The sequence below is a fragment of the Pecten maximus genome, chromosome 14 (genome assembly GCF_902652985.1).
Source record: "Pecten maximus chromosome 14, xPecMax1.1, whole genome shotgun sequence".
In the NCBI taxonomy this organism is placed as follows: Eukaryota; Metazoa; Mollusca; class Bivalvia; order Pectinida; family Pectinidae; genus Pecten; species Pecten maximus.
In genome coordinates, this window is record NC_047028.1 from 37,294,372 (window position 1) to 37,307,694 (window position 13,323).

Below are 13,323 nucleotides of genomic sequence, written 5' to 3' on the forward strand. Positions count from 1 at the left end.
TATATTCCTGATTTGAATGCATTCTTATTATTACCAAAAATGATTCAAACTGATCTAATTTTGTTATCCGTGCTGAAACGCATTAGTTCATTGATTTATTTCACCAGTAGTATTACATTATAACCACCACCATTAAAACTATGCCGTTTATCTTTTTTAAAGATATTTCTTGTTAGTTCTGTTTATATATCAGGTGATTGTAGGGGCGGGTTGCCTCAGAATTTGACATTGTTCATGTCGACACTGTTAGAATAACATATTTGCCCCATATTAACATTTCAAGTAATTCGTATCCTGCAGACAAACCTTTGCAAGGATCCGTATACGTAATAAAACTAGAAACTGGAGACAGCCTCGTATTCTAACATGACTACCAACTGTATCACTGTGAATCCTAAAACGTAATAGTATTGTAAAATGTAATACACTAACTGTAAATCATTGTAGGATTAGTGTAATATTGGTTTTAATGTTGTTATAGTCGATATGACAGCAAGATGTATGATGGACAAATGCCATGGGAACCATGCTGCATTGTCTTGCTATTTTCGTCAATTTTGAAAAAAAAAATGGACCAACAAAAAATGTCCCACCTTTTTAATGTCACATGGCCCACTGGGTGTTATAGCCTGAGGCACTGTGTGTTATAGGCGTATGGTGGCAACTGCTTCTTAGCATTGTGTCAATGGGGAAATGCAGAGCAATGTAAAATATACAATGAACAATGTATGGTACATGTATATAATAGTACGTATGAACAGTGAAATGCCGTGTCTATATCATTGTACGCTTGAATAATAAGATGCGTGTTATACTGTCAATCATATCATTGTATATAATGTAGTACTTCATATTGATTTCTTGTCGCACACAATATAAATAAAAATGTACCTGAGTGAAATGAAATTGAAATCTTAGAACACTTGTAGGAATAAATATACTTCATATGTTAGCCTCCATGTCGGGCTGACTTGGGGCTTACCGTGTGTGGTAGCACCCAGTGTTTAACCATGTACAGTTATTACGTAAAAAAATCTCCCTTAAAGACCTAAGATGTAATTCCTTTGAAAATCTATACATTCCCTATTTATACGGGCTTTATTGAATAGTTTCAGCAAAAAATTGTGTTTCCCGACGCAGCAGTGACGCTAGGAAGAAGATGATCTAACAGAATTATCTGTCGACCCACCATTTATGTACTAGTAGTTTGCTTAATTAGCTAACTGAAGACCGTTTTATTCAAAGAACAGCTTTGATATTTTGAAAAATAACGTTTTAAGAAGTTAACTCATGACTTTGTATTTTAATAGTATAAATTAAATCTATTGTAGCCCGAAAAATCTATGCTTCAAGTTTAAAGGATTATATCCCTCAACTTCAACAGTATTGTAGTTAAATGAAGCGAAATTCTTTTCACTTGAAAAACTAAAAATAGCAAATCAGCAACACTTACAAAATGTTGCTTTACGACTGCTATCAATATTAATATTTCTAGGTTAGGTTGCACACGAACTTAGGCAAGTGTTAAATTTTTAGCGAAATTCCGGATTTCCGTTTGCGTCTTCCACACAAAGTTTGTGACGTCAGACATAAAAAAACCCCTTTCATCTAACGCCAGCCGTACACACCACTATAGCTCTATTACCCCTACATGTAGTCCTGACACTATAAGCTATATACATATAATGTAGACAAGCACAAGCCTGATTTGTTTAAGTTAATGGATCATTCATGGATGAGTGTCCTGAACATTTTGATACATAACTGCTTTGATTGTATAATGTTTAAATATATACCTTTGATTGCTTCATATAGAAGTCTCTGGAATTTTATTTTTCAAATAAAACTATTCATTTTATAATAAAAATATTTTAATTGAAGCCTTTTTTTTAGGTTAAATCATGGTGTTATTAACATGAGAAAAAATATAAACTGATGACGAGTTAATATTTTTTCTGAGGTTAATAGAAACCTGTATTAACCAGTTCTGAAATATCAAATGTACGTCGCCGACATACTGGCAATAGAGGGTCTTGCATTACTTTTATTTACAGCAAACAATGAAAAATGATTTAAATAAACATATATTGACTTTTAAAGGCGTACAGGTAACAACCAGGCCATGTTCACCCGTGAGACAGCTCAGATAATCACTCATCTGTATACACAGACAGGTAAGTACAGGTTTTGTCATGTGACCTGTAATCAACTGTTATAGACACACACATATATAGGTAAATATTGTATACAGTTGTTTGTGGCAGGTACATGGCTGGGTAGACAATGGCCGGACATACTTATTACATATACGTCCTGTTTACGATAATACTGGGGTATACGGGAGGCCAAGTCTTGTCCGAATTCACAGGTGAGTTTTTACTTGTATAACAGGTATACATGATGTTATCTTGTATATAAATACACTGTATGTATGTGTGTAGTTCACAATTTTCAGGGGGAGGGTTCAGCCATAGTTTGTGTATTCTCGAACAATGATTGACTGGACTAGTGTATAACGTAGAGATTTGTTTGTTTTGTTTAACGTCCTATTAACAGCCAGAGTCATTTAATTATAAGGACGTGCCAGGTTTTGGAGGTAGAGGAAAGCCGGAGTACCAACCATCGAACTACAGTCAGTACCTGGCAACTGCCCCACGTAGGTTTCGAACTCGCAACCCAGAGGTGGAGGGCTAGTGATAAATTTAAAAGTGTCGAGACACCTTAACAACTCGGCCACCGCGGCCCCGGACCCCCTTTTAAAAGTGGGATAGAACGTACGTGGGGTCGAGATTTGGTTCGGATATGCATATGCAGGGATGGGGTGGGTTGGAATGTAGATATGGTGGTTATCTGTATTAAATATGGTACATTATGTATATAAAAAAACTCTCTAGGTCCGGGGTCAGTTATATGTAATGCATGTGTACTGGTGACACCGGAAACCGGAACACACATATATTTTGTAAGTACTTTAAGTTATTTATGTAGATGTTTTTAGTCGCGAGTTTGATTTACAATGTAGATGTATAACAAAGTCACCATGTGTCTGATACTGTCGGTAACTCTGTAACGAAACCTCTCTCAAATCTCTCCCGTATCGGATATTTAATCCCTGACACCCAATCATGTCACCACAGATCTGTAACGAACTTTCACATCTCGCCATTTCCACTTTCCGACACAGCTCGCCATTAAATTTCCCCTTTCCGATATCGCTCCTCGTCATCTCATCTTTGTAGCAAAAGCCCTCCGTCAAAACATCTCCCCTCCCTGACACTCAAACACGTCATCTCTATAACAAACGCTGTCCCCTCCCCTCCCTGCATCTCCCCCCTCCCCTCCCTACATCTCCCCCTCCCCTCTCTACATCTCCCCCTCCCCTCCTACATCTCCCCCTCCCCTCCCGACATCTCCCTCCCCTCCCGACATCATCCCCTCCCTTCCTACGTATCCTCCCCTCCCCGACACTCAACACGTCATCTCTATAACAAACGCTCTCCCCTCCCCTCCCTACATCGTCCCCTCCCCTCTCTACATCTCCCCCTCCCCTCCTACATCTCCCCTCCCCTCCCTACATCTCCCCCGCCCCTCCCTACATCTCCCCCCTCCCCTCCCTACATCTCCCCTTCCCTCCCTACGTATCCCCCTCCCCGACACTCAACCACGTCATCTCTATAACAAATGCCGTCATCTCCCCTCCCTACATCTCCCCTCCCCTCCCTACATCTCCCCCTCCCCTCCCTACATCTCCCCCCTCCCCTCCCTACATCTCCCTCTCCTCCCTACATCTCCCCTCCCCGACACTCAACCACGTCATCTCTATAACAAACGCTGTCCCCTCCCCTCCCTACATCTCCCCTCCCTCTCTACATCTCCCCCTCCCCTCCCTACATCTCCCCCCTCCCCTCCCTACATCTCCCCCTCCCCTCCCTACATCTCCCCTCCCCTCCCTACGTATCCCCCTCCCCGACACTCAACCACGTCATCTCTGCAACAAACGCTGCCCCTCCCCTCCCTACATCTCTCCTCCCGGAAACCTCCCCTCCCCCGACCCCTCCCCGACACCCCCCTTCCCGAAACCTCCCCTCCTCTCCCCGACACCCCCTCCCTGACACGTAAAGATGTAGATAACGAAGATTAAGATGTAGATAACGATGATAAAGATGTAGATAACAAAGATAAAGATGTAGATAACAAAGATAAAGATGTAGATAACGAAGATAAAGATGTAGATAACGAAAATAAAGATGTAGATAAAGATAAAGATGTAGATAACGAAGATAAAGACGTAGATGACAAAGATAAAGATGTAGATAACGAAAATAAAGATGTAGATAACAAAGATAAAGATGTAGATAACAAAGATAAAGATGTAGATAACGAAGATAAAGATGTAGATAACGAAGATTATGATGTAGGTAACGAAGATAAAGATGTAGATAACGAAGATAAAGATGTAGATAACGAAGATAAGATGTAGATAACGAAGATAAAGATGTAGATAACGAAGATAAAGATGTAGATAACAAAGATAAAGATGTAGATAACGAAGATAAAGATGTAGATAACGAAGATAAAGATGTAGATAACGAAGATAAAGATGTAGATAACGAAGATAAAGATGTAGATAACAAAGATAAAGATGTAGATAACGAAGATAAGATGTAGATAACGAAGATAAAGATGTAGATAACGAAGATAATGGATGTAGATAACAAGAATAAAGATGAAGATAACGAGATAAATGTAGATAACGAAGATAATGATGTAGATAACGAAGATAAAGATGTAGATAACGAAAGATAAGATATAGATAACGAAGATAAGATGTAGATAACAAAGATAAAGATATAGATAATGAAGATAAAGATGTAGATAACAAAGATAAAGATGCAGATAATGAAGATAAAGATGTAGATAACAAAGATAAAGACGTAGATAACGAAGATAAAGATGTAGATAACGAAGATAAAGATGTAGATAACGAAGATAATGATGTAGATAACGAAGATAAAGATGTAGATAACAAAGATAAAGATGTAGATAATGAAGATAAAGATGTAGATAACGAAGATAATGATGTAGATAACGAAGATAATGATGTAGATAACGAAGATAAAGATGTAGATAACGAAGATAAAGATGTAGATAACGAAGATAATGATGTAGATAACGAAGAAATAACATATTTTTGTAGATTGCACTGTCAATGATGTGACTTTCAAACACAACGAGAGATGGAATAAAAGTTCGGACAACTGTCAGACGTGTATCTGTAAGGTGAGTATCCCAGGGTCGTATCTGTAAGGTGAGTATCCCAGGGTTGGGGACTTAACTCCCCCGGGTAAGTAGTATTGGAAAACTGTTTGATGTATGATATATAATGTAGTGATGCATGTTGATATCCCGTATAAATATACGTCTAGGTATGGCCATTTTCCCGGAGGGATAATGTGTAATCTGATGTTGATATCCGGGAGATTGTGTTAAGGTTGAGTGTGGGGGTCGTTGTACATGTAATGCCCAATGCACGTATCACTGGGGGGATAAATCGTGTCAAACAAAATGTCAGTTGGTGATTTTGAGCATTCACGTGTACTTTTCTTGGGTCCAGGATGGCAGTATATCCTGCGAACGACTGCGCTGTCCGTCAGAAAAGGAATTGACGTGCGCTGAACCAAAACTTAAGAGTGCTCTCGCCTGCTGTAGGACATGCGACACCAAGGACAAGAAAAAGAAACTGAAAAAAGTCTGCTTTAAAGACATACGCAAGACCCACAGGAGTAAAACCAAACGGAAGCGAGGTCAACGACGGGGACGCTCAAAGAGAGATTTGTACCAAGGTAAACATATCAAAGTGATTGTTACAGTTTCTACATGAAGGTAAAGTCCTGTCAGGTGGTACATGTAGATATGATTATCCTAGATTTAAAACAAGTTGAATATTGAATCCTGTTACGTCCATAAAATTGCCTTTAGCAGACAGAGAAGGAGAACTTGACCTATTAGCCAAAAATGTAGACGTATTTCTTCATAAGATTATATTTATCAGTATACATGTATAGAATATAAATTAAAAAAGACTGTATTCCTGCTGAAATTGTACTGGAAGATATCATTTGTAACATGACCGTGGATAAACGGGACAGTTAAATACGAAAAATTACCTGGAAGACTAATCACGACGAGAAATATTCTCAAGAAAAAGTGTCACAAATAAATTTTCGTTGTCATTGAAATGCTTGTCGTTCCATTACAGATGCCATTGGCCACAAGCATCGCCATCACCATGGTGAGTCGACAATCACCACGATGCCGCCCGTACTGAAGAACCATCCGGTGTACAACCGTACAAGGATCCCTAGGTTTTTACGTCACATGTGTATTCCTAAAAGGGCCGACCACCTGATTTACAGACATATTGAAGGGAAGGAGCTATTTGTGGCTTTCGACAACGCCAAGAAAGACGAGGTGGAGTTGTGGAAATGGCAAATTGGGAAGACCGGTAAATATTTTACCAGCAGACACGGCGTCATCGTCGGTAGCCACGTGATCTGTTTCCGCATTTGCAATTCGCAACTCGCATATTCTATATCGCAACTCGCACTTTGTAACTCGCAACTCGAAGAAAGTAACCCTCGTTTCCGCATAGTTTCATCGAATGAGTGAAATTTTGAGAAGACTCTATGGGGGTCGACAATATGTACGCATGCGTGTATAGAAAATGTCTATATTGTGGACATTTCGCTATTACCGCCAGCTACATTGTAGTTTTAAGCACATTTTAATATTTTCTGGGCAATTTTTTTTTGATATACGACTTTTGATCCAGAGCATTACAGACGAGACTGGGAAGGCCGAGCTACTGTATGATGTAGATTTTTACGTTAAATATTCAGCATATATATTGTACTCATACATGTATTGTTATCGGTGGTGATATATACATGTCTCTGCACGGTAAACGCATATTACTGAAGTCAGATCAATGGATAATAATCTTTGTGAGCTTTATGTATATATACAGCCGTTTGACAAACAAGTCACAGAAACTAAGCTTTGGAAATGCATATTGAAATGAAGAAGATTAAAAAAATCAATTCAAATTAACACTGTTTTGTATGTTTGAATATTTTAGTTCTATTGCCATATGAATATTTACTTTCTGAACATTTTTTTTTGCATACAGTTTCCTATAATTATTGTATAGTTTAGTTTCAACATATTTTATTGTTTCAAATATATACAATAGGATTGGGCACAAGTTTTCCAACTTATATCAAGCCCTTTCCATACAATATTATATAACACATACAAAATATACAAGATGACATTAACAATAAAATAATTATTTAATGTGGAAGTGTGGATAAGGGAAGGGTAAGGATGGGGTGTAAGAAGGTGCAAGTATGTGAAAAGAATGTGACAATCTCCTTCATTTTAATTCTTTTATGATATAATTTAGACATTTCCACTAGTAATTGAAACATCCTTTTTAAGACTGCGTGAATGCTTTTTCTCGACCCAGATGGCACAAGTACACAATCCACTACTCGTAACTTTCGGCTTATCAATGTATTGTATACTTAGCGATATTTTCACCTTAAGTTACCAGGCGTGTAGCTGCCAGTACTGACCATCGACTTTGTTTGAACTCCATCTTAATATTTTCAAAACTTTCTAAAACTTTCAGACTCGCGCCTACGGTGCTCGTGAATCCACTTTACGGTACTTACATATTGTAACTCGGGTTAAATGAATGTCAGGGTTCAACTGGGCACCTCACTGCTAGGTATATAAAAGTCAGTTATGTACTTAGTTCCTACATTCTTAAGTTGTATTTTTAGAAGGGGAAAGCTGATAATTTTGTATTTTAAACAGCATGCGAAAGCCTGAGCAATCCGGAAAATGAGCCTCGTTGTAGAGAGGGATCCCAAGATATCCACCTTAACATGTCTGCCTTTCGGATCTTCATTTACAAAGATACCAAGGTGTTCCGAAAGCAAATGACGAAGACTATGGTACTCGGAGCAGCCACTAAAAGTAAGGTTTCTTAGTCATTATAGGTTTATAGTAAATTCTCTATTGTTTGTACGCAGAATGCGGCTTTCTGATTGGTTGAAATTTTTTTTCATACCACTATGAACAAATTCCGAGAATGGCGCGAAAAACATGACGTCACAATACGATAATTGACGTTGCGTATTGATTTGAGAAAAAGAATCTCATATAAAACCAGTAAAATTATACATAAAACATGTTTTAGAATAGAAAATTATTTGCACAAAAATTAGTTATAAGTGTTGATGTCAATTTTTCTTTAATTTCATCGGGCTATGCAAATTCATTCAGTTTGCAATCAATTTTTTTTTCATACCCCGATGAAACTAAAAAAGAGATGACATCAATGCTTAAGTATATTTTTATCCTGCAACTGCCACCGTAATGTCGGAATACACTCACCATATAAATGATATTTTTGCTGTATACGGCAGTGGCGGAAAACAGCTGTATTTTGGAATCTTAGCACGTGCGTCGATTCGATTAGCCTATTTCCCAGTGAAACAACGTTTAAAAGGTGAACATATTTGGATTATCATTGATACTGTTTCACTTCAAAATGATTATTTTTGATGACTGTTGCAGGATAAATAGGACGCATAGTCAGTGTCTTAGAATATAAGCTGTATTTTTGGCTCTGGACAGAAAGACAAAGTCTCTCCAATTTTGTCTTTCTTTACCCTCGCCAAAATACAGCTTATATTTTAAGACACTGACTATGTATTCTCTATGTACATTAATTCTACCAAAGTTGTTTTCAAACGTCAATCCCATGCTACTTATGTCACGGTGTTTATATAATCCGAGGATTCGGAAAGAAACGCTGATTTTAATTATTTTTAGAATAATTTTGATCATAACTTTAGTGAAACTGACAGTGTAGATTTCAGTCTTTTTCTCTGTGCATTTTGCTTTTTGAGAATTTTTTGTGTTAACATCTAAATGCCATGATAATACTGTATATGTGCGAATGTACGATATCTAACCGAAGGGTCTCAATCGGTATCCTTCGACACTTTCCGTAAATGAGAAAATAAGGAACCCTCGGCACGGAAGGTTACCAAATGCGTCGAGTCCCTTTGAATGCCTTGTATCGCCACCAAACGACCACATTGAGGCCCCTCGCGCGCGTGATTAATATAAGTTGATATAACTTGTTTCGCAATTGTTGTAAAATAAATAAAGTTTACATTTTTTTACATTCAATCCTGAACACGTGTTGTCATTTAAGCTTATACGTCACTTCTGCTTTACGAAAGTAACGTAATACCTGACTCATTCAAACTCTATACTGTATACGTACAGTTTTGTACGTGTTTTCATATGTACAATGTATTGCAGTAGAGAAATAGAAGTCAGTCTATGATATAATAACATGTATAATAGAAAGTACAGATATATGGCACAGATTTCCGACACCAAGATCGTTATAGATGTGTCCCTACAATTAGAGATTGTACATCTCTATTCACCGCGGGAATTTTGTCTCAGTATTACCAAGAGTTTTGCTTCTTTCAGAACAAGTGGACAATTTCAAAGACAAATTGCTGAAGACGATGGATTGTAGAAGGAAAAAACGGAGATGTCTGAAGGAAGGGATGAGTGCGGAGTTGTGTGAGGAAATAGAATGTACTCATCGTGTCGTTATGATAATGCGGGCGTTATCCAAAGATATTAAGCTTTTCTCCGTCAACTTTGACTGTGCTAAATGTAATAGAGCGAAGCGTCCAAGCATTCCAGAGAATCCCCCTGGTATTCGGTAAATACCACAGGGACCCATTATCTCCGTCCGTTCCATATTAAAAACTATGAAAGACCGTACAGAAATATATTCAATGAATTTGGGAATATCAATCACGACCAGTCTTCTAAGGTTATGTAATTTGCGAGTTATGGAGGCCACGTCATAAAAAATGTCACCAATTACACAAACTTTTATTTTTTTACTGAGAGGAAAAATTTTGTAGAAAGAATGTGTAGCATATATACAGTTGTGTGATCGCACAACGTTCCAAAAACATCGTGCGCACACCGTGCAGACATCGTGCCACAAATGTGCGATGTGCGATACAAACCACACAGCTTACGATAGGGTTATAAATATTACAGAATAACTAGTTATACGAAAAGATATACGAAAAAATTAAAATTATGATATAAGATGGTCGCTTTTATATATACGTGCTGCATAACAATTGTTTTCATTCATGGAACATGTATGACCTGTTAATTTTTGCCATTTAAGTACCGTCATTTTGTCTCGCAAGTATTCGTGATGTTTTCGACGGCCTGGTGATACATCTACATGAATGGTAGATGAACATCACTACGATTATTTATCTTATTTAATACTTAAATTACATATATTATGTATTTTTAAACACAACAGAAATGTTTCTATTCATAAAAAGTCGTTGTATCTGTTGTTTAGTTCTACATGTATTTATTAGCCTGTATATAAACTCGCTGAATGCACATTTTTTTGGGTAAATCGTCGTACCGTTCTTCGACTCGCCAAGGCCTAGTGGTGTCCTCGACGACGTACGAGCAAATTATATAAAGTTCTTTAATAATCATTTAGATTACTTATTTAACTATACATCGGTTTTTAGTTTCATTCCTAATAATTATTGCATATATTTCACCAAAAATATGGTAATTAGCTGCCTCGTAAAATGTTAATCTTTGTATATATTTTACAATCGTCCAACACGTTTAACGTTTAAATAATTAGATGACGCGTTCCTCATTTATATCGACCACGATACATCTTCTTCTTTAATGATGGAACCTCCGTCAAAAATGAAGATTTCGGTCCCAGGATCGTTGGATGCTTTTTAAAAGAAATAAAAAAGTGCGAGGATTTGGGTACAGTGAGAGGTTTTTTTTAAATTTTTTTTTTTTAGTAGAAACTATAAGATAAAAACATTATGAGGGTGTGTTTACGGTGTGTATTTGAGATCATCAAGGGCTGCATTATATTGTGTACATGTGCCTTGAAGATCTCTAGTGTAGTGCATTGTACTGCTGCCACCGGGAGGAGGTTCCATTGTGTTATATCGCACATGTACCGTTAACGTTCCAATCGCCCATCGTGCACACATTTTCCTGCACGATCCGTATCGTACATATCGCACATCGCACATCGTGGAACGTTGTGCGATCACATAGCTGTATCTTTGTTACAATGACTTTTTAAAAACTATACTTTAACTTCAAGCTTTTAGCATTATATGAAGTTCGATTTGCACCCTGCAATGGTTTTAAATTGTTTTATAAACTGTTATAAAATTCCATTTTTATTACGAATTCTAGTACTTCATTACCTGATGATTTTTTATGTAACGTATACTTTTTTTCTGTTTTTTATAAAATCAAATTTTATTTCATGTGCGATAAATAATACAAGTTTTAATGAAATGACCAACTGTTTGAAAATGTATGTGCAATCATGTATCATTCCGTGGTGAACGTCATCACTATTAGTGCAGAATGTCATAATTGAGTGTACAGTATAAAACGTCATCACTCTTAGTGCAGAATGTCATTTTAAGGATAAAACATCACCACTGAGTGCAATACATTTGCAATGAGTTTAAAATACAATCACTCCGAGTGAAATACTTTCAATTAGCACTATTTTGGAATGCAGATTACGTGTACTTCTATTTTTTGGCGACTGTTACCGCAGGTTAGATTTGTAGTAATGGGGCAGCTTTTATAAATAAATAATTCATATTTTTTGTCTGTTGATATTAAAACACCAGCAAATTAATTGAATATTTAATGTAGATTTGTTTACTTGTTTTCAATAAAATCATTTTGTTATCATTGTTACATTGTAATAAAACATCATCCGACGTCGTCATTGTCTGTTATTTATATGATGACATAACCGGGTTATCTAAAATCAACAAAAAGTCATATCACGTGTTACCCACAATCCTCAAAAGTGTAGATAAAACACAAAATAAATGATAATTTGCCTGTCATCTCTATACCACACACAGACATTAGGTAATGGGTCCGTCAACTGGAATCTTAATTACAGTATACTGATAGTTTTATGAAAAAAAATATGTGTTGGGATTTTTTTTTTGTACATAATTTGGACACATGTCCGATTATTGAATATACAGATTTAAATAAATAATAAAAAAAAAAACAACAACAACAACAAAAAAAACAAAAACAAAAAAACAGCATATACATGTACATGTAGGTTAAAAAACTGTTCTTTGTTGTAATTATCTATTTTCCTTTTCTTTCACTTCAAAAAGTTTGGGATAGTTATAAGATGGCGGCGAATTCAGTGACTCGAAGGTGAACTTGCCAATAAGTTGGATTATTTTCTTTTAATTACTAGTTAGTCCTTATATAAAGGAGACACAGAGTCGATCTTTAAGATATCAGAGTGGTACAGAATACATATATGTGACCATAAAATATGAATAATGACATAAAATGGCAAAATGGCACGAAACTGTTATGTTGATGATTTATAAGTTTACATATAGATAAGCTATAATTTTTATTCAGACCTTCAAAGCAACTAAACTTTAAGTCTGATGATTTTTTATTTTCCATATTGATAATTTTCCATTTCTGGATAGTAACATCTCTGCTTCCGCTTTATTGTACCTACGGCGTTAACTAGTCCCGATGGATTCGACATCCTTGTCCTTATTCCCGCGACAGATATCGAGTACTGAATACTTATGCAAGTTCATGGACAACACGAGGAAGTTTTTCGGTCGAAATTTGGAATTATTCTACTTAATGGTATAACATGAAGTCAAACGTGCTCGATGCTTGTTTATATGCATAGAGGTTCCGTATATGTCACTTTTCCAGTTTTCATTTTGAGAATGTGATTTGACTTAGTATTTGACCTTAGATTTGACCTAGTATTTGACCTTAGCTTTGACTTAGTATCTAAACTTAGATTTGACCTTAGATTTAACCTAGTATTTGACCTTAGATTTGACCTAGCATTTGACCTTAGATTTGGCCTAGTATTTGACCAAGTATTTGACCTTAGATTTGACCTAGTATTTGACTTTAGATTTGACCTAGTATTTGACCTTAGATTCGACCTCAGATTTGATCTAGTATTTGAGCTTATATTTGACCTTAGATTGGACCTAGTGTTTGACATTAGATTTGACCTTGTATTTGAAGACGCATTCCCCTCCAGGACACCTGGTCGTGTACATGTAGTTTTAAAGAATCCCAAGGCAAATCTATATCTTTAATGATAAT

At 36.6% G+C, this 13,323-nt stretch overlaps 1 protein-coding gene across 1 annotated transcript; it reads left to right on the top strand.

Annotated features, from left to right (window-relative positions):
* The first annotated feature begins 366 nt into the window (after window positions 1-366).
* Window positions 367-11,930, top strand: LOC117341903. The gene is made up of 7 exons (XM_033903762.1): window positions 367-401; window positions 2,101-2,174; window positions 5,198-5,280; window positions 5,615-5,843; window positions 6,260-6,505; window positions 7,882-8,043; window positions 9,580-11,930. Exons 1-7 carry the CDS (start codon window positions 367-369, stop codon window positions 9,822-9,824), a joined length of 1,074 nt encoding a protein of 357 aa, XP_033759653.1. The 3' UTR covers window positions 9,825-11,930.
* The last annotated feature ends 1,393 nt before the right edge of the window (window positions 11,931-13,323 follow it).